The following is a 19,667-nucleotide window of genomic DNA, read 5'->3' on the forward strand; positions in this document are numbered from 1 at the left end:
CTTGAGTGTAAATTATAAACACGTATATTTTAAAAAGATGTATATTTTTTTATAATATTGCAAATGGTATTTTAAGAAATAGTTATTTGAATACAACTGAATCAAGCATAGCTCCCAGGCACTGAACAATGTTCGTAGACATAAGTGTATCCACTTTCTCCTCTAAATGTCGTTTTGGATCTTGTTTACCCACATTTTTTATAGCTAATTGTTCAGGTGTCATTTTTTCTTCATCTTCTAATGCCTACAAGAATAAATACTCAAGTTAGTATATTTGATGTGAGATTTTAATTTTGGACTTAAAAAATGTGCAATATTATATATTAATACGATACCTTGTTATAATTTTTAGCAAGTTCAAGCATTTCAGATACAATATTTTCATTAAGTTTGCTGTGTTCTGAATATTCAGCAAGTGTAAGACCATCCATCCATGTTTTCTTATGTAAATTTAATAGCATTTTCTGTTCTAGTTCATTTTTACGATAGTTAATGCTAATGCTATAATAATGGCGATTTAAACCATGAATCAATGCTTGAACTGATGGCTTTTGTAAATGACCTAAATTAGATGTAGTTTGACGGGGTTCTTGTCCTAAAACCTGCAATTTTGCATATAATATCAGCGAATATACGTGAATTTAATTAAAATGAAAATTTCCATTTTTAATTTGTTAATTACCATAGTGTTAGGAGTAATTAATCTAAATGCATCGATAACTACTTTTCCTTTCACTGATTGTATAGGATCAATAACAACAGCCACTGCTCTTTCGCTAAGAGCTTCAAATGATTGTTGTGTGTTAATATCTACACCAGAGAGCCAGCATCCAAATCCTGGATGTGAATGATACCATCCTACTACCATCTCTGGCCGACCAGTTTGTTTCAGCATGTCCAACATTTTCGCTTGAAATACTGGGTCAACTGCTTCCACGCTGACTCCCTAATATAAATAACATGATAATATTAAATTAAATGTTAGAAAAATATAATTTCAACATGTATTTTAACAAAATATTATACAAAATTTGGATTCTTACTGTTCCTGTTTGAGGCATAGCAAATACATCGATAACACGTACAGTGTAATCATCAACAAATTCACCAAGCATTAAACCCATTACTTCCATAGGTACACCAGCCCGTCCATGCTTAAGCATTTTTAAAAGGGCTAATGACGATATGTACACCTAACAATAATAACATAACAAAAGTGATACATTAACAAATACAAAATATGCTATTAACCTGGCATTACACACATGAACTTCTGAAACAAATGTATCTATACGATGTATTTTTATGATCTATAATTTCTTGTCGAGATAATTTAAGAAGCAAGAAGTCATAATTATAAAATATCTTATCATGATTGAAATAAAAATTGTCAGTAAAATTAGCAATCGAAGTAAAAAATTGAATAATTTTAAAGATTGAGTAAATTCTACCTGCTCTGCAGTATCAACAACCGGAGCATCTGACGGTGGAGGTCCTTGGCTAAGGCCTGGCATAGCACCTCCTAGTCTCAATAATCGATCCATGACTCTCTATTTTGTATTTTTTCGAACAACTCTAAAAACATTGTATAATAATTAATTTGGAATTCGAAATATATAAGATTCTAATCATTAAATTGGCTATAAAATCTAACACAAACTGATTATTAACGAGGTTAACTTCTGTTAACAATATATCCAAGAAGAATTATATTTATTTAGGTTATACAATATTACGTTTATTTACTTACCTATTATATTATATCTTTGATTAAAAATAGTATAGTTTATAAATCATCCGTAGTATTAAGCAAACATTCCTTTTATAAACCAATGCATTGACAACTCTCAAATCTGCACACTCATGAGCGCAGTCTGCTGGAGGAACTAGCATTTATACTTACGTAGTATTGTTAATAGATGTTAATAGTAATATTTTGAGTTCAACAATAATGACTGATGTTCAAACTGAATCTCGTGTTAAATATGGAGGAGGGCCGCTTAATTTAGGTAAATTTTAAATTGCTACAATTAGTAGTGATTAGTATAAAAATAAATATGTATAACTTCTAATTCCACGTATAAACAGATAAGGTTATACATTTAGTTTTTTATACTTTTATTAAAATAAAAATTTGATAAAAATGAATATATTTCCTGGATTACTATATTCATTTTAGGTGCATATCGATGCATTTAATATAAACATATTTTTCAGGAGATCCTGATGATAAACATTTAAGAAAGGTAGAAAAAGACGTTCTTATACCACAAAGAATGCGAGATAAAGCAAAAACCGAAAAATGTGTTGCGGAAGTTGCACGTAATAGTTAATTTTTTTATTAATTATTATATGTATTTTTTGACATGTACTACTGTTCCTATATTTAAATTGTAGGGTTTTCAGAATGCTGTAAAAATGCTAGTGTTCTTATGGCTTTCGAGTGTCAAAAGGAAAATGCTGTATTAAAAGACTGTTTATCACAATGGTATAATGATCCAGATTTCAAAGCACAATGTACACAAGAATATTTAGATGAAAGAAGTGAATACCGGAGAACTGGTATTGCTAAAAGATCAAAAAACAGCAGATATCAATCATCATCATAAGTTAAACATAATATAATATGAGCTCCAAGTAATGTACATATATATATATGTATATATTAGCATTATTATGTTTATTTGATCAAAGTATGAATTGCTTTACTTAAAAAGAAATGACAATTAAGCATAAATATATAGAAAAATAATGGTTCTAAATTTATATATGTATACATTTACAACAATAATAAACATGTTAAATATCAAATCAATATGAATCATCATCTTCCTCTTCTATATCTTTATGTTTAGGATTCCATCTTCGCCATAATAATTCTCTCACAGAAAATTCAGGAAGCATATCCACATTTAATGAATCAGATGTTTGCAAAGTTGATGATGGCCACAAAACTTGTGCAAATAATATTTCCTATATTAAAAATAGAATATAGAATATAAAATGTGTTAAATTTACAAATAATATTGAAATAAACATATATGAAATATTGTTACTGAATTACCTTTGCTGCAGTTTCTGATAATCTTTCCAGTCCTAATAAACTATTCCATGTTAATTTATGCATACATTTATTTTGATCTGTGACTAAGGTATCACTATCCAAAGTGTCTATTATTACAATGTAAGATGCATGATAAAATGGTGGTCCTTGTTTATATAATACTAAAATATTAAAAAATGCTTATGTCATAAGATCTATTTGAGGAATTATTCAAAATTTATAACTAATAATAAAAAGAGTACAGTACTTACAAAAATCTCCACCATATTTAAGTCCAGGTTTTACTACCCATCCTTTGCTCCGAAAGTAATGATATACAACATATTTTGATATAAAATTTTTATCAGTTTTGCAGAAAATATGCCAAGCACTATCAATATCTAATAAATTACCATCAAAGTCTATTAAATTTAAACAACCTAAACCATACAAAAGAAAAAATGTTTCTTCAAATGTAAGATGAAGAGTTTCTTGAATAGGAAAAATTTCACATTCAATTTTAGGTTTAATTTTTTGTAAATAATTTTCAGTTTCTGAGTCACTATCTGGTAAGACAAGTAATTTGTTTTGAACATCTAAATTATTTTTAGTAAAACATATATCATTTTCTTTTAAACTAAAACCTGAAGGAGACTTCTCTTCATTTTCAATGGATCCTTTTTTATTATTATCAATATTGTTACACTGTTTGCTAGATTTGTTTTCTATAATAATCAATGCATCATCCTCTTTTGTGGAATTTGAAATTGTACCATCTACTTCTAACTCTTCATCAGTTTGTTGATTTTTTTTGTATTTTTCATCTACATGAGCAGAGTTTGTATCTATTTCAATTATATCTAGAGTATTTTGTTTTGTTGGACTGATTTTCATTGACAATAATTCGACATCATCATCATTGGGACTTGTAGAATAACTGTTCATAATAACAATTTCACACTTGTTTCCTTCTGGATTTGTTTGTGTGCTATTAGGTTCCATGCTAAGTTTATTAAATTGTTTTAACCATTCCTGTCTGCGAAGCCATTGTCTGTTTCTTATAACTGGAGGAGCTCCATATTGTGTTTTGCCAAATGAAGGAAAACCCCGTGACAAAGAACCTTTTCCAAAAAAGCCCTATATAGATAATAATATTAAATATAGGAAATGGAAATTTATATGGTTACGTGTATAGATATTTATTTGTAGATGATGATTACCATAGAATGTACTGCAACAATTTCATTTGGATCAATTATACAAGATCCTAAATCGGTGAGATGAGCAGTATATGTAGTCCATTCATCCTGATTACCTATTACAATAGGAAGTGGTAATTGTTCTGTTAATTTCACACGTCGTTTTTTCTTTGGTTCTCGTAAATTCATTTTGTGATTATATTTGATAATACTAAACTATATAACAATAATCAAACATTTTCTATTGCGAGTTTTCTTAAATTTATTATTTTTATAGTATAGGTTAATTTATTCCCCATTTAGAACTCTATGCATAGATATGTATTACGGCAACACAGATTTTGCTTTGTATTAATAATTTTTTATTGATATCGTAACTTATTACTTAATACGAAGTTTTTGAACTTGTCATCAACGTAACAAAGTGTCTTTCAGTACAGAATTTTCGAATTTGAAGTAATAGTTTTTATTCCTCCTTTGTAAAAAAAAGACACGACACAGGATAATTAATGTGGTTTTTATGTTGAATATAGCATAAAATAAATATATATTTTTTTAAATTATTGTTTATAAAATTTTAAATAAAAAACAGGAAGGGCATTGTGATGCCATCTACCACTTTTATCAGTTAAAATTTTTGCTTGCTGTTAGTGGCATTGACTTATCGGTAGATGATATAGATCACTATGCACGAAATAGGACGCTTTGTCTTCATTACATATAATTAATTAAGTATGTAAGAAAGGGGAATAATATTAAACAAAGAAGATTTCTCAGAGTTAAAGCTTTAATTAGATCCTGAACAGCTCAAGAATTCGCATTGTAAATCGTGACTACATCTTTTAATTTCATCATAAAGAGATTAGTTCCATCATTTCACCACTAGAGTTTCAATAAATCAGAATACTTTAAAGTCACTTAAAAATCTTGTTAATTATTCTTTTTACTATCCAATCCCATACTGTCTGCTTCCGGGTACCTCTATACACTCTATGCTCCGGTACCAACATTATGAACGAATGTGTATTTTGTTTTTTCTTTCAAAACAATAGAAGAAGAAATGTGCGTATAGTTCGGCATTTTAACCGCTAGAAGCGGTAATTTGTGGAACCTACAAAATTTGACTGAATTTCTTCAATGCTTATCAGCGATCTTCGTACTCATTTCTGTTAATAAACTTTCATTTGAGCTCTCAGAAGTTAAAAAATTTTGCTTAGGAACAGAAAAATTTATATTGTTTAATTTTACCACTTGTTGAGCATAATTAAACATTACATATGTATATTTTAGATACAAATATTTCAAGATTAAATGAGGGGAACGGTATATTTATTAATATATCGCAAATAAATATTTATTTAAAAAAATTATGGAGACTTTGAAATTTCATAAAAGAAATGGTCACGAAAAATACTAATTTCTATTATTGCATGTGGCTCTGAAAATATTATAACTTTATCCTCAGGGGATTTTTCATTTAATAATAAATAAATCAAATATTTAGGTGATTAAATTTAGCTGGTTCAGCTTGTATGTAACCAACATAATTTTGATTTATATTAAATAATGCATGTGGTTTACATTTATATTATGTAACTAAATAAAATATTTAAAACATCAAAAATTTAATTATTTGGAACATGTTTGTAAAAATATATTTGTAGTATAAATAATTAAGTTATTATAATGAATTGCTTACGATTAAAATAATACTATGTAATTATATTTATAGATGCAAAATCTTTAATCTAAAGCTTTTTTTATTAAAGTAAGAAAGAAAGAAAGAAAATTATTAAAAACGAAAAGAAGTTTTTTCTTTTGTAAACAATTGTCATACATTTGTTACATTTATTATCTTAAAGCAATCTCTAACATTTCGTTTATATCAACTATCTTTTCCCTTGGCTTCCCTAATGTTTTTCCCCTTTCACATTCTACTTTATCAATCTTTTTCCAATCATTATATAAAACTATGGGTATTCCTTTTTGCTCCAGTATTTTAGATAAACCTATAAAACCTGGTTTATTTTCTGTAATTGATAATTCTTCATTCATTAATATACCAATTTGAAACGCATTTGTCATTGTTGATAATATAACTCCTACAGGACCTGTTCCAGCCCAACCTGCAGTATAAAGTTTATCTTGAACTTTACCTGCTATATTTTTAATACGACCAATTTCTGCGTCGAATGGTATTGATGCATCTATTTGAATAGACTTATAACCAATGCTACGAAATGCTATACCACATTCAATTTCTTCGAATAATCCAGTAGGTACAGCAAATTGTGCATGTATGTCATTACCTTCAAGTTTATTTATTGATAGTTTAATACTATGTATACTATCCGAACCTAAAAATTCTATGGGACTTCTTAAAAATATTGGATATAATTCTTTTGTCATTGTTCCTGTATCTAAGGATGTTTTTTCTAAATATTCTATCATGAGCTCAGTTAATCTTTTCCGTGGTCTTGCTAAAGTGTTAATTACTTGTTTTACATTTATAAAATCATCTGCACGCCAATAACTCCTACAGCCATCTAATTTTAATATTTCTCTGAGTTCTGCAATTGTAAACGCTGCTTGTAATGGACCTCTTCTTCCTATTAATGATACTTTACGTATTTTACTTTGTGATAATTTTTCCAATGCAAATGATGTTATATCAGTATTCTAAAAAGGCAGAATTATAAATAAATTAAAAATATATTATAAAATACATTTTATGAAAAACTTAAAACATACCTTTAATTTATCTACTGGTGTCAGCAAAATTCTTGCAATATCTATAGCAACATTACCTTGTCCCAACACAACAGCTTCTTCTACATTTAAATTAATATTTAGATTACTATCTGCTGGTACTCCATTATACCAACCAACAAATCGTCGTCCTGATACTATATTATTTAAATTTTCCCCAGGTATATTCAATAGTTTATCCTCTTCTGCACCATATGTCTAAAATATTAGCAAGTAATTGTTAATATTAACTATTAAGTTAAATAAGAATAATTGTATTTTTATTATACATACTAATAAAACTGCATGATAAATTTCTTGCAATTCCTTTATAGTAACATCTTTTCCTACATTGACATTTCCTATAAATTGAAAACGTGGGTTAGATGCAGTCTTCTCAAAAGTATGAATAACATTCTTCACTTTTGGATGATCTGGTGCTACACCAAAACGTACTAGACCATATGGTACTGGTAACTTCTCTAATATATCCACTTTTACATTAGCGTTTGTCTGTATCAACATTACATCATTACAATATTATTCTAATATATTGAATGTTATACATACCTTTAATAACTGTTGTGCAGCATAAAATCCTGCTGGTCCTGCACCAATAATACATACTTTTGGTACAATATGTTGAGTTGAAAATAAACGAACACAATTGTAGATTTCACCAAATTTCATAGTAAACACTTGTATTGATCTAAAAGATTGTATCGTAAAAAATAAAATTATGTTTAACAAATATATTACCATATGACATTTTTTTAAAAAGAGACAACCAAGGATTTTCATTTTGAATCTGATTGTTGTTTTAAATAATATATTTAGAAATTAAAATTGAAATTTATACATAATTATAAATTTGTTATATTCACACTTCATATTTATATAGGTTCATCACTATATAATATTAAATTAATTTTCAAATCTTATATTATGGCTATGGAAAGGAAGCATACACTATAAGCAGATATATGTTCATATTTTATTACATTAAAAATTTGATACAACTTTGGTATTTTGTGGAATATGTTGACTTTGTGAAATGCTGTTTCAATTTGTATCTTTTTTCAATGTATGTAATATGTAATTAAAATATGTTTTTAGTATCCAATGATTAAGATGCTCTGCTGAGAAGCACAAATTACATCCTAGAAATGCAAATAATATGAAATATAATATTGTAAGACTATAGTTGGGATACATTAATATAGTTTGTTTTACCTTTATAGAATGCCGATGAAGAAATTATTTCCAAAATAGCTTTCTCTTGTTTTTGAGCTTCAAAAGAAGCAGCATTAATTTCATCTAAGAATTGTAATGCTTTAAGATTATAATTATAATGATGTAGTGTGATTTTCAATCCTATATCATCACAAACTGTAACTTTCAATGATTTGAAAGCATAACTTATAAGATAAAGCAGTTCAATACTAAGATGAGTAAGCAATGAATAGCCAATTAAAACTAATGTTGTTCCAATGTCAAGTTTTTGTAATGCATTGTATATTTCTGTGATTATTTTGTGGCTATTATAAATATCTGTATATTGAAAAATTAAAACTTCATGTCTTGGTTCACAAAGCATTTCAGTTTTCATTTTTTCTATACTTTCTAGAGAAGGAAATTGTATCTTGAAATTCATTTTAATAAGAATATCATCGACACCATTTTTTATTTTTAAAGCAATTCTGTTACAAAATTTAGAACTACCTATTTTATGAAATACTTTTCCAGAACGAATTTGTAACTCCTCTGGGAACTCAGTGAAGTTGTACTATAAGAAATAAGAGTTTAATTTACATTTTGAAAAGAATTTATATTCAGAAAGTATAATGTACTAAGAAATGATAAAAAGTAGCTTACATTTATGATTTCACCGGATGATACATGGATCTCAATTTTATTAAAATCATTACAAAAACTTTCTATTCGACCTAAAGGTGCCAAATGTTGTTTTTCACAACGTTCATTATACGACCCTTGTAATGATTTTTTGTGTTGATTGGTACTGATATAATTAGATGATATAACAGCATTTCCTATGATTTGCCCTATTTCTAATTTTTTTATATTATAATTTTTTATATATCTATCAGCAACCATACATTGAATTTGTTTTATGTTTTGTAACATTTCAGAATTATCAGCGTTAAATGAAATAATATTATTTGCTATGACTAGGCATTGTCGAAATTTAAAAAATTCACTGCATAGTATAATTCTTTCCATAAATGTACATGGAATATCACATTTATTAAAAATTGCTTGTTTAGGACCATATTCATAATGTTCTCTAAGTTTTTCTAAATAAGGTGAGATAAATGTTGGTCCCTTAAAGTTTGTACATACAACATACATTTCTGAATTTCCTTCTTTGCTTGTTGCTGGCTTTGTTACAGTGACATTAGTAAAACAACAAGATAATAGGTAAATCAGGCAAACTGTATTACACTCGAAAATAGTAAAAATTTTTAATAAAAAACTGCCTCCAGTAGATAATAATTGTAAGGCAGCTATAGTTTCACAAAAATGCAAATGTAGTAGAACATTTTCTTGTTCTGCTGGAACATCTGTACAGTCCACACTACCGTCAGCAGTAATTAAGAGTATATTACAATGTGATTCTGATAATTTTACAAGTTCGTTTAAGTTCTTTAAATTCAAAAGATTTCCAGTATTATCTTCTCCAAAAAACCAATGGTTTAATGTATGTCTTATGAATCTATCATCATCAATCATTATAGATGCTGAATTACCCTCATAATATGGATTTAAGGTCATAGCAAGCCAGTCCCATTTAATATCAGGAACATTTGTTTTTAACCAATGATTTAAAGATGTAATGAAAGCTCCAGGTGCTTCGCATAAATGGATAGATCTAAAGCATGTATCATTTTTACGAATGTAATCCACTGGTATTAAAGGAAACGACGATACTATTTCATAGAATTTACACCATGCTTGAGTTAAAAGTTCTGGTTGAATATGGGTTCTCAATTGCATGATAACTTTTTGTGCACTGTTTCTTTCTCTTGTATGTAATTGCCATTGATCAAGATCATAATTATTTAAACAATTCTTTGTAGCATTCAATTCATTTTTTATCTTTTGTAATTCATCGATTGTCCATGGGCAATCTTTAAACATTGTTGTTGGTTCAGGCAGTGTATAGCATTCATTGTTTATAATAGAAAAATGTTTATTAAATAAATTATTTACATGATCGCTATTTGTAAGTAATACCTGCTGTTTTTCTAAATCATATGCCTTTGCTTCCATTATTAAATCAAGTCATTTATTTAAGCTTATTCATATAATTTTATATAACTGCTTTTAGATAAATTTAAAATATAAAGTAGGAATGTGTGCGTGTGCGTATAACAAAATTAGAATTATAAATATGTAATACTTAATCTTTTAAAAAGAATTGATTATTTTTCGAAGGTTTGAGGTTAAGATTTTTGTATGTAATTGTTTTGGCTGATCTCTAATTTTTGACAGATGCAATTAATCCTCACCTTTTTACAGCATGAAAATGAGTGCAATATTTTATCTAGTCAACAAAATTGACAAAAGGAATTATATTATCTCGTTTCATAAAAGCTATAAAAATACTACACTATAATATTTATACATCGTTAACACTATTTTTACTTCACAATTTGATGTACTTAATTAATATTTCAAAATAACCACGTATAGATATAATTTATTATATATTCTATAATATATAACTATATAATTTAAATAACATTTAAGATCAACATAGACTAATAACGTATGTAAATATATACCCATGTATAAATACTTTATTTCAACGAAAATTGAAACATACGTTATAGCTTATAAGACAACATATACAATGAAGATGAGATAAGATGAAACATAAAATTCAATAATTTAATGTAAATATTTTATTAGTACTTTATGAATACTTTGTAAATTTTATTTCATAAATAATATTTTACAATTTTCTCGCATTTTCTCGCACGAGGTGTTATAATATTATTTCAATGTTGAAATTTATTGGTATGATAGAATCGAATTTCAATTTTTAAGTTCAAGATCACTTCAAGATCATAGTATACTATACTTATTATCAGTTATAATCCAACCAGATTAAAACTGCACGGTATAATTTGAAAACATACGGATGACCTTTTAGTATATATTTATATGTTTATGTGTTTAGTACATTTTTTAATATATCTTTTTTAATATATCTTAAAAAATTTTTTGATACAATGACAGACACCTAACGATGGGAAATATTTAAGTGTCTTGCTTCTCGTACTTTATATAAAATTACATATATGATAATGTAACATACAAAATATTTTTTAATAATAGTAATTTATTTACATAGCAACGTATATTACAGTTATGTATTGTAACATCAACGGATATACATAAATGATGATGCGAATGATTTTAAGCGAAATACATGTTATGCGATTCTTCATTATTTTAATTGATCAGAAGATACAGGAAATTAATCGAATTCTACGAATTCCAAAATCTTCTGATTAGTTCTACGTGTTGATTAAAATTATTTGGATTTTGCCCGTTTGTCGTCCTGTCACTTTTTCTTGTATCCCAATTTCCGCAATGCCTTCAGATCCACATCGCCATAGTAGTCTTCGCTATGAAATTTATTATTTATAAGTATACTTAAATGCATACTTGAAATTATAAAAATACCCTTTATATGGTTTAATAGGGAAACAAAATAATAACAAAGAGAGAAATTAATACGTTAAGTGACTTACAATATGACTTGTTGCAGAATATTGAATTTCACATCTTCGATTATATATCATTGAATTATATCTTTCCATAGATACATCATAAATATATTTGGTGCATTATGTAATTACGATAAAGTGTTTGTAGTGTTTAATACATTCACAAAATTCACCATATGAAATTTGTTATAGTTTTAACAAGCATGCAAGAGTTAGAATTACAACAATAGATTTCCAAAAAAACAAGCAAACACGAAGAACGTTTACGTGATAGGATGAGAGATTAGGGTTTTCAGAAGCACATAAACCACATTTTTTTTTACGAATTTTTGTTCCTTTTATTTTACGAATTTTTCACATTACTTAAAAATATACGGACGAGTCTAGCTTACGCAAGCATACTTGACCGAGGCCAAGAGTGTGTGGAGGTAAGCTCGAATTGAGAAAATTTCGAAAAAAGAACTCCTCATCCACTGAACTTTTTCATCGAATTTTCGTTTCTCAGAACCAGATTCAGTGAACATGTTGCGATTTAGACGATACACAGATCGTGATTAACGAGCTTGCCGCCGTTTCCGTTTCAAATCGTATGTCTTACGATAGCGAAGGGGGTGTGAACAGCAAATACGAAGGAGAAACAAAGTGGCTAAATGATGATAAGAGGGCAAGAAAGAATGATAGAAGTTATCGATGAGACGATACGATTGCCACTCGAATTATTATCAATTCGAATTTCAATATATAGAATACGCGTCTCAATTTTGATCATCGAAGTGCCTGATGGGAACGAAGATGGGCAAACATCGAGGATAGATAGACGATATTCGTAGATTTTCATTACTTTTCCACGCGTTGACGGAGGTAAGATCAGTCCTTTAATCATTTCCACCATATTACCCGATGCAATTCCTCGTTTAAATAATTACACGATCGAGAACAAGAACTGTAAAGGAGCATTCAGACGATCAGCATATCGTCAATATTATTGTCAATATTTAAGGTCCTTGACGTTATCGTACGTAAGAGATCCTCTAGACGATCAATATATACTGCGAATACAATGTGGAGAACCTTAAATATCGACAATGATATTGGCAATAATATTGTTCGGTTGAACGTTTCTTAAAAGCAACGCGTGGAGAATTACTAACTAATCGCGTGTTGCCATCGCGTCGGCATCGAGGCACACGGATGAACGTCAACGCGGGTGCAGGAATTTGACATTTACTCTCCTCGCTTCTCCTCAGTCACGAGACATTCGCGAAACAATTCGAAGAAACATTTCGCGGATTTCTAATCGTGTTATTCGTCCGGGATCCGAGTCAAATCATCGAATACGAAGCTATAACCGGATATACAGAGGTCGGTCGTACGTATGTAGAAAAATTTGCCTCGAATGGGAACGCAAGGAACGAACGTAACCGATTAGTACTTTTGGCTCCTGGCGCTATTATATATATTTCGAAATATCGAACATCAGGATCGTTCGTTCGAGATTGTTCTGTTCGGCTAGGTGTGTTTAGGTCTGTATACGCGTGTGTCATTGTTTCTGCATATGTGTGGTGTAATAGAAAAGTAGGCGAAGGAGAGTTCTGATAAGGGTATTTGGAGAATGGTGAAACGTGAAAGAGGTGAAGAAAGGAGGAGAGGAGAGGAAAGAAGATGAGAGGAACCAGATGGGGGAATCAAGAGAGGGGAGATAGATTAGAAATTATTCTTGAAGGGGTGCGTTGGGCCTCGCAGGTGCCGATGGGGGCCTTGGTTTGCCTTGAGGAGGCTTCCTGGTCTCGCCTGAATTTTGAATTCCGGCAAGCAGCTCGCTCTTCCTGATGCTCTTTAGATCCAGGTCACCGTAGTAATCCTCACTGTGAAGCAGAACACCGGGAAAAATCCGGGAGTTAGGACATGCATGACGTGCTACCTCGCGTGCAGCCTCGTGTCTTTTTTTTTACAGTTAATCACGTGTACGTGAGAAGGAGTGATTACGCGACCGGATCTGTTTAGTACGCGAGTGCGTGCGTGCTTAGAAGACGCGTTGTATAGCCCGTTCCCGAAAATGTGTGTTACGAATACGATATCGAACGAATATTTTTGAGCGTCATTTATATGTATATTATCCGTTCAGATATGGAAAGGTTCCGTAATGGATATTTATAGCATTACATTTTGCGACAAAGTACATCAAGTAATTTTAACAGAACGATTAACAGAACCATTAAAAATTGTAGATATTATATTAATTAATTACATATGTTAGAAATTGTTGTTAATTAACGATATTTATTGTTACCCTGGTAATATTCGTCTATCATTGAGACGTACGTTTCATTCAGAATGTTTCGTAGCATTCATCGGGGTAATTAAAAGAGAAGGTAATACAAACAAAATAATATATAGAAGTATTTACTGGGTATCTTATGTTTTGTATGTTCCATGAATGATACAAGATCGTCACCTTTACTATCTTCACTAATGTTTACTTGTTTTTCAACGCGCAAATTAACATCTACTTATACCTTTAACACGTTTCGATTATATGGCTTTCACACACGTTATTCCTGTCTCCAAGAACGATTATATAAATATTATGTTACCAACATTTGGATGGCTGTTACGCAAAACCTATCTATCCGTTATGAGAGCAAGGTGTACCGTGAATATCCGTTTAATTACGTCACTCGAAAAAGGTGAAATATCTTACGAACTTTTAACCATGTGGCTGAGTTTTAAAGACTATAATCACCGTGGGTCTATCTGGTTTATCCAGAATTTGTCTTTACGTAATAGCTAGTCGCAAAGCTTCCTGATCTGTTTAAATTTACGTGACAGTCTCCCTTTTTAACTCTCTTTAACGCTATTACTCAAAGCTTGGGGGGACAAAAAGTATACAAGGAAATTTACGATCTACTTGTAAAAACAAGGACATTTCTTTCGTTGTTGTAAGCGAAGGAAACTTTGTTAATGACAATCTATTCGTGCAGATATTTGAATATATTATGTTCAGGAATGCATTTTCTCCTATTCCAATAACGTGTTTCATAGAACAACAAATTCCTTCCAGTAACTTTGTCACAAGGTTCCTGACGTATTTGGAAAGTACTCGAGCAATTTATCATAGAATTGAAAAAATTAACGTAATTATTCTTCGTTTAATAGGGTTCCTAAATAAATTGCGTTATACGTTAAAAATGGAAATTCCCTACTTTTGTTTTTAGCTTTCGTTTAATATCAACTAAATCAAATTACAGAGACGAAAAATCGAAAAACAAAGATTGTTCTTTCGATTTCATTTCCAAACAAATTAATCGATTAAAACGATTTAGAAAGATGAAAGATTAACACATGAAACTATTAACGTTAAACGGTGAACTACACTATAATTAGACTGCGGATATTTATGCAAGTTCATATTTTTATGTATTTTTGCATATTAACTACATTCACGTAAATTTGTGAACCTCTTTTAAATCTCTCAGAAATGTGTAAACAGTCGCAGTCTAACTATAATAAAAGAAATAATTATACAAGAGATAATTAATAAAAGGGGAAAATTGACTTACCATCCAGGGACGTCTTCGGGGTCTTCGCAGGCACCGCTGCCATCGGCGTCGCCGATCTTGAAGACAGTTCCGATCGGGCAACCGTATTCCCTAGCGATACCTTCCAGACATATGTAATACTTTCTGCAGTCCTCAGGATGGGCGTGTCTGCTGAAGCTGCCGGATGCTCCGCTCACTTCGCCCGCGGCCGGACACGTGAAACCTCCTGCGACCTCTGTGTAACGCGATAAACGCATAGAGTATGATGTGATGGAAGAGAGAAAGGTGTCGCGTCGCCATAGCTACTTGGTTCGCGATCGTACAGGCCATGAAACACCACCAAGGGCCAAGTGGAAGAAGCCGGTGAATGGCGAAATAAGGCTACGACTTTGAATCGTGCCACGCGAATTAAGAGGATACCGCGCAAGGAAATACAGGATGCGCGTGGGAACAAATCGTCAGGTATCACTGCACGTATCGAACGATCAGCAACGCAACCAATGAATAATATAATATCGTTTCAAGGAGAAACGAGAATCGTCGATAGTTGATTAATTTTCAGTGAAAGTCTTGAAACGTTCAGATTCTAATAATTTATAAAATTTCTTTATAGAAGACATTAAAATCGAAAGACAGGAAAATTATACGACGATTAAAAACATATCAATCCATGAAAAAGGATTTCTTTGGTGTTTTCTGGAATTTAGTTAACTCAAAATCACTAAAATTCTGAATAGTAACAAACCAAACTGGCAACGAGATTATGCAAAGAAGATATTCTTATAAAGACAATTTAAATGACAAAAAAGGAGTGTTCGATGTAGGATTACGTAAAGAAGTATCGGAATATACCTTCGTTCTTGCATTCAGGTACTTGATCGGCCCACATACAGACTCTGGCTTCACGGTCGTAAGCGAGTCCAGGACTGCACTGGTACCTGGAAGCCTCTCCGTTCCAGCAATTCCAGAATACGTCGCATTTCTTTTCGTCGGGGAAGATACCGTAGAGGCGAGGACAATGCGGCGTGCTAATAGCTGGCTCGAGCTGTGTCCTGTCTCCGCAATCTACGTTGTGGAGGTAGTCGCAATTTTCAGTGAGGAACTTGCTGTCGCTTGCGTCGAAGGCGAGTCCGTTGCCGCAAGTTTTCAATTCCGCGACGTTGTTATCGCATTTCCAATATTTGTCGCAGGATATATGATGAGGATAGAAACCAAAATCGTCTGGGCATTTGAACGATTCTTGGGCGGTTGTGCCTGCAGTTGAAAAAATGTATTATTATTAATAACGTGAAATCGGAGAAAAGTAGAGAGGATAACCTAATTAATGTGAAAATTTCGCTCGTTTTTTATATAGAGAGCAGTCGGAAGGAATGTGGCTGTAATAGCGAAACGAACAAGGAAATTCTTGTACTCGACCTTGTATTAGGAATGGTTTAGGAAAGTTGTGTTTTACTATACCTATATAGCGGCGAATGTAGAAATATCGATTAATTTTTGAAGCAATCGTAAAGAAGGTTATTCAAGTAGTAAAACTAACAACGAGCAAATGTCAGTCAAGTTAAAGGCAGTCGCTGTAATTCGAAATACCAAGCCAATTACCGGAGTCAACTTTCAATTGCGTCGATGGTTATAGTACAACTATAAACCAACTATTTATTCCTTTAAATAATCCTAAATTGGATATTTCTGCGTTGAAATCGTCTAATCGTAGCTAGAGTTTTCAAGACAGGAATGATCCGTTGAGAAAAATGTGTTTTGCGGTTACACCCGATATAACGCTTTAATCGTGCCAGGGATCGCGGTAATCGCGTTCAATTTTACCGTTTGCTGGATATTGCTTTCGAGAGAAGATTAAACAATAAAATTGATCGTCGACCGCAAGACGCTAATCCCCATCGTTGCGAGCATCTTCTTCCACTTCCTTCATCTGGCTCTATACCTTTACTGCGCCCCTCCCTTCACATTTCTAATCGCGTTTCAAGAGGGAAAAGCATGGCAGGGAGACGATAATGTGTATGGATCGTCGACACCGTTTCAGGTATTTATTATCGATGGTAATGCTGCCTTTTTGTCGCGTATTGTCTTCAGGCTAGAAATTACCCCTAATAATCTGTTGTTCTTTTCTCGTGGCATATGATGTCTGAATAACCTAAACGTCTTATGTAAGGACACAAAGTGACTTTCGCCAGGCGCTTTCACTTTGGGGTCTAGAGCCAGACCCAGCAGCAGCCGCAACACCAACACGACTCGTGACTGGGCCCTCCCAGCATCCCGTTCACTCGATTCTCCTCTATACGTTTCCCTTTCGTATGTGTGTGTTCTCTCTCTCTCTCTCTCTCTCACGTACACGCATACACTTTTCGACCTCTGTAATTTCGCCTATACTTACAAGCTCGCGACCCTCTCGATCTCGTGTGCGTTGCATGTTCACTTTCATTTTTCTTGGGACCGATCCGGCTATCAAAAGTCGCGTCTCGAATCCGACAAAGTAGCCCCGTAATGGGAACCGCTCACGATATCGTTGGCCGTAGAACGTATTCACGTTGGTCGTTTTATAAACTTTTTAGCTCTTTGGCCCCCAAGAGTGAATTTTTATGCTGGATCGCGATGGTAGTGGATGATAAAAAGAAGGGTCAAGATCTGGGCCAAGGTTATCCTGTTGCAGCCAGAGAAGCCCAGGGAAGGGGAGGAAAAAAGAATGGAAACGCGTGTCGAGAAGGTTTCTCTTTGCACGGAAATTGAATACGCCTCTCGATCTCGTTTCAACGGTATGTTTCGTTTGGAACACCGAGAAAGTCGATAATAATCGTCTTCGATAATCATTTTCAAATTGTTGGCACGTCATTTGTACAGAGGGGTATTCTCCGATCTACGATCGTACGCGAAGAGCGATAGAGTAAAGGGAAATGCAGAGAAGTTTCTAGATATTTTACTAGTACGCGGTGTTAACGGGAATATTTTGATACGCGATATTGGTTGTACTGGTAGCTTGTACTGGTTAGACGTAGAAATTAGACTTACTAGGGGTATTTAAAGATTTGCAAGTAGGCTTTTTCCTGGTTATCAATCGCATATTAGATCGACCTGCTTTATATTCTTTATGGTAGATATTCTGTTAAAAAATATGGTAAGATAGATACAGTACTCCAATTTACAGATGAAATTACAGATAGAACACTTTTCAAGCATCGATAAAATTCCAATATTAAACACACGAGGAATAAATTTTCTGTTCGAGAGAAATTCATTGAAAACGAATAAATCTGTGTTAATATACCGATCGTGTGCAAATTTCAGGATTTACGTTAACAAGATACCGGGTTCAAAGAAATATGTTAACGATGCTCGTAAAACATTGAATTAACGATTTCGTACACAGGCTTTTCCGACTATTTCGTTTATTCGTTTCGTGAAACGACAAGTATCGTGTTTATCGTGACAATCGCGACGAAAGAAGAGTGCACTCTCTTCCCGATGCACAGGCATATGTCACACACTTAGGTCCTCCACTTCCGATAAAATGATCGTGATCGTCCTCGAGTAACACTTTCCTCCCCCGTTTCTTTCTCCTCGATAACATTTCCATTTTCTCTATTCTCCACCCTCTTATATCCTCCTGCTCGTATCTCTCGTTTATTTCGGGTACGTACCGGCGATCAGAATGGCAGCTATCACGTAGTACGTCCTCATGGTTACGAATGCGTGTGTCCCGCGTGGTACAGAGATCGGATTACTCTTCTCTCCCGAGTGGCGGTAACAAAATTCGATTATTTATTTAAGAGAGAAAAAAAAAACTATTATCACAATTTTCGTGCACAGGGTCCACCGCGCAGAGAGAACTCCGTGTTTGCGCCCTGTCGTTCTCCACCTTTATATAAGTCATTGGTCACGTGTTGTTCCTCTTCCACCTCCTTGTAGAACCTCCTTCTCTTCTCCTCGTCACTTCAAGAAGAGGTAACGTCTATACCTCGCCACGTTTCTTCTCTCCCTCTCACGCCCTCTCTTTCTCTTTTTCGCCAACCCGATCTCCCTTTCCTTTTTCCTTTATTCTCCTCCACTGAAAATGCCATCCAAAGACTTAACAGAGGCCCGGTAATAACGTCTGCCACGTTCTTTCTTCCCCGTCCCCTTCCCCCCCCCAGTGCTCGTCCGTTTTGCCCCATCCCACTGTCTTAAATGCTAAAATAATTTTTTATCCCCAATATCATCCGTACGTCTACGAATCCGTTCTTTTTCTACTGCTTTACCTTATTTTTCAACTTTTGTTCTTGGCCGTTGTTTGAATACTCGCGGGACCAGTTTCGATCCAGGCTGGTTTTCACGCGAACCGCCTCAAAATTCACTTGGCGATAAAAATCGTGAAGGCTCGCTTTGTTCCATC

At 32.5% G+C, this 19,667-nt stretch overlaps 6 protein-coding genes across 13 annotated transcripts; 1 reads left to right on the forward strand and 5 right to left on the reverse strand.

The window, feature by feature from the left end:
* Positions 1-25: 25 nt before the first annotated feature.
* On the reverse strand, positions 26-1,892 carry LOC122565617 (26S proteasome non-ATPase regulatory subunit 14). 2 transcript variants are annotated; one of them, XM_043721746.1, is made up of 6 exons: positions 1,751-1,892; positions 1,452-1,575; positions 1,044-1,193; positions 683-946; positions 336-602; positions 26-244 (listed from the first exon to the last, which is right to left on the reverse strand). In XM_043721746.1, the coding sequence occupies exons 2-6, from the start codon at positions 1,542-1,544 to the stop codon at positions 83-85; spliced, it is 936 nt and encodes a 311-aa protein (XP_043577681.1). In that variant the 5' UTR covers positions 1,545-1,575; positions 1,751-1,892; the 3' UTR covers positions 26-82. The 2 variants fall into 2 exon arrangements, with proteins under 2 accessions (XP_043577681.1, XP_043577682.1); XM_043721747.1 differs by lacking the exon at positions 1,751-1,892 and adding an exon at positions 1,661-1,690.
* LOC122565618 (COX assembly mitochondrial protein homolog) lies at positions 1,849-3,060 on the forward strand. Of its 3 annotated transcripts, none has more exons than XM_043721750.1 (4): positions 1,849-2,009; positions 2,218-2,322; positions 2,398-2,642; positions 2,856-3,060. In XM_043721750.1, the coding sequence occupies exons 1-3, from the start codon at positions 1,952-1,954 to the stop codon at positions 2,607-2,609; spliced, it is 375 nt and encodes a 124-aa protein (XP_043577685.1). In that variant the 5' UTR covers positions 1,849-1,951; the 3' UTR covers positions 2,610-2,642; positions 2,856-3,060. The 3 variants fall into 3 exon arrangements, with proteins under 3 accessions (XP_043577685.1, XP_043577684.1, XP_043577683.1); XM_043721749.1 differs by having other exon boundaries at positions 2,398-2,637; XM_043721748.1 differs by lacking the exon at positions 2,856-3,060 and having other exon boundaries at positions 2,398-2,811.
* Positions 2,654-4,848, reverse strand: LOC122565616 (tRNA-splicing endonuclease subunit Sen2). Of its 3 annotated transcripts, none has more exons than XM_043721745.1 (5): positions 4,628-4,848; positions 4,264-4,358; positions 3,316-4,180; positions 3,065-3,225; positions 2,654-2,973 (listed from the first exon to the last, which is right to left on the reverse strand). In XM_043721745.1, exons 2-5 carry the CDS (start codon positions 4,264-4,266, stop codon positions 2,812-2,814), a joined length of 1,191 nt encoding a protein of 396 aa, XP_043577680.1. In that variant the 5' UTR covers positions 4,267-4,358; positions 4,628-4,848; the 3' UTR covers positions 2,654-2,811. The 3 variants fall into 3 exon arrangements, with proteins under 3 accessions (XP_043577680.1, XP_043577679.1, XP_043577678.1); XM_043721744.1 differs by having other exon boundaries at positions 4,460-4,848; XM_043721743.1 differs by having other exon boundaries at positions 4,264-4,848.
* Positions 4,849-6,034: 1,186 nt separating this feature from the next.
* LOC122565615 (NADPH:adrenodoxin oxidoreductase, mitochondrial) lies at positions 6,035-10,798 on the reverse strand. Of its 2 annotated transcripts, none has more exons than XM_043721742.1 (5): positions 10,521-10,798; positions 7,561-7,699; positions 7,285-7,352; positions 6,994-7,209; positions 6,035-6,921 (listed from the first exon to the last, which is right to left on the reverse strand). In XM_043721742.1, exons 2-5 carry the CDS (start codon positions 7,613-7,615, stop codon positions 6,094-6,096), a joined length of 1,167 nt encoding a protein of 388 aa, XP_043577677.1. In that variant the 5' UTR covers positions 7,616-7,699; positions 10,521-10,798; the 3' UTR covers positions 6,035-6,093. The 2 variants fall into 2 exon arrangements, with proteins under 2 accessions (XP_043577677.1, XP_043577675.1); XM_043721740.1 differs by having other exon boundaries at positions 7,285-7,503; positions 10,521-10,797.
* Positions 7,863-10,514, reverse strand: LOC122565614 (cap-specific mRNA (nucleoside-2'-O-)-methyltransferase 2). Its single transcript, XM_043721739.1, has 3 exons — positions 8,866-10,514; positions 8,224-8,776; positions 7,863-8,150 (listed from the first exon to the last, which is right to left on the reverse strand). Exons 1-3 carry the CDS (start codon positions 10,279-10,281, stop codon positions 8,053-8,055), a joined length of 2,067 nt encoding a protein of 688 aa, XP_043577674.1. The 5' UTR covers positions 10,282-10,514; the 3' UTR covers positions 7,863-8,052.
* A 644-nt stretch (positions 10,799-11,442) lies between the features above and the next one.
* LOC122565581 (protein obstructor-E) lies at positions 11,443-19,294 on the reverse strand. 2 transcript variants are annotated; one of them, XM_043721666.1, is made up of 4 exons: positions 18,937-19,294; positions 16,139-16,540; positions 15,308-15,521; positions 11,443-11,645 (listed from the first exon to the last, which is right to left on the reverse strand). In XM_043721666.1, exons 1-4 carry the CDS (start codon positions 18,974-18,976, stop codon positions 11,582-11,584), a joined length of 720 nt encoding a protein of 239 aa, XP_043577601.1. In that variant the 5' UTR covers positions 18,977-19,294; the 3' UTR covers positions 11,443-11,581. The 2 variants fall into 2 exon arrangements, with proteins under 2 accessions (XP_043577601.1, XP_043577600.1); XM_043721665.1 differs by lacking the exon at positions 11,443-11,645 and adding an exon at positions 12,071-13,612 and having other exon boundaries at positions 18,937-19,280.
* Between the last annotated feature and the right edge of the window lie 373 nt (positions 19,295-19,667).

Source organism: Bombus pyrosoma, linkage group LG3 (assembly GCF_014825855.1).
Source record: "Bombus pyrosoma isolate SC7728 linkage group LG3, ASM1482585v1, whole genome shotgun sequence".
NCBI lineage: Eukaryota > Metazoa > Arthropoda > Insecta > Hymenoptera > Apidae > Bombus > Bombus pyrosoma.

Bases quoted from the DNA above. Each gene is read 5' to 3' on its own strand.
- LOC122565616 (XM_043721743.1), bottom strand. From the start codon at position 4,431: ATGAATTTACGAGAACCAAAGAAAAAACGACGTGTGAAATTAACAGAA. The intron at 4,181-4,263 runs GTAATCATCATC...TTATCTATATAG, and splicing joins TTGTTGCAGTACATTCTATG to GGCTTTTTTGGAAAAGGTTC. The intron at 3,226-3,315 runs GTAAGTACTGTA...TTAATATTTTAG, and splicing joins TAAATATGGTGGAGATTTTT to TATTATATAAACAAGGACCA.
- LOC122565581 (XM_043721665.1), bottom strand. From the start codon at position 18,976: ATGAGGACGTACTACGTGATAGCTGCCATTCTGATCGCCG. The intron at 16,541-18,936 runs GTACGTACCCGA...TTTCAACTGCAG, and splicing joins AGCTGCCATTCTGATCGCCG to GCACAACCGCCCAAGAATCG. The intron at 13,613-15,307 runs GTAAGTCAATTT...TCTGCTTCACAG, and splicing joins CCCGAAGACGTCCCTGGATG to TGAGGATTACTACGGTGACC.
- LOC122565618 (XM_043721750.1), top strand. From the start codon at position 1,952: ATGACTGATGTTCAAACTGAATCTCGTGTTAAATATGGAGGAGGGCCG. The intron at 2,010-2,217 runs GTAAATTTTAAA...CATATTTTTCAG, and splicing joins AGGAGGGCCGCTTAATTTAG to GAGATCCTGATGATAAACAT. The intron at 2,323-2,397 runs GTAATAGTTAAT...TTTAAATTGTAG, and splicing joins ATGTGTTGCGGAAGTTGCAC to GGTTTTCAGAATGCTGTAAA.
- LOC122565617 (XM_043721746.1), bottom strand. From the start codon at position 1,544: ATGGATCGATTATTGAGACTAGGAGGTGCTATGCCAGGCCTTAGCCAA. The intron at 1,194-1,451 runs GTAGAATTTACT...TATTATTGTTAG, and splicing joins TTGTTGATACTGCAGAGCAG to GTGTACATATCGTCATTAGC. The intron at 603-682 runs GTAATTAACAAA...GCAAAATTGCAG, and splicing joins TAATTACTCCTAACACTATG to GTTTTAGGACAAGAACCCCG.
- LOC122565614 (XM_043721739.1), bottom strand. From the start codon at position 10,281: ATGGAAGCAAAGGCATATGATTTAGAAAAACAGCAGGTATTACTTACA. The intron at 8,777-8,865 runs GTAAGCTACTTT...TATTTCTTATAG, and splicing joins CATCCGGTGAAATCATAAAT to TACAACTTCACTGAGTTCCC. The intron at 8,151-8,223 runs GTAAAACAAACT...TTGCATTTCTAG, and splicing joins TTCATCGGCATTCTATAAAG to GATGTAATTTGTGCTTCTCA.
- LOC122565615 (XM_043721740.1), bottom strand. From the start codon at position 7,680: ATGAAATTTGGTGAAATCTACAATTGTGTTCGTTTATTTTCAACTCAA. The intron at 7,504-7,560 runs GTATGTATAACA...ATGTTGATACAG, and splicing joins CTGCACAACAGTTATTAAAG to ACAAACGCTAATGTAAAAGT. The intron at 7,210-7,284 runs GTATGTATAATA...CTAATATTTTAG, and splicing joins TTTATCATGCAGTTTTATTA to ACATATGGTGCAGAAGAGGA.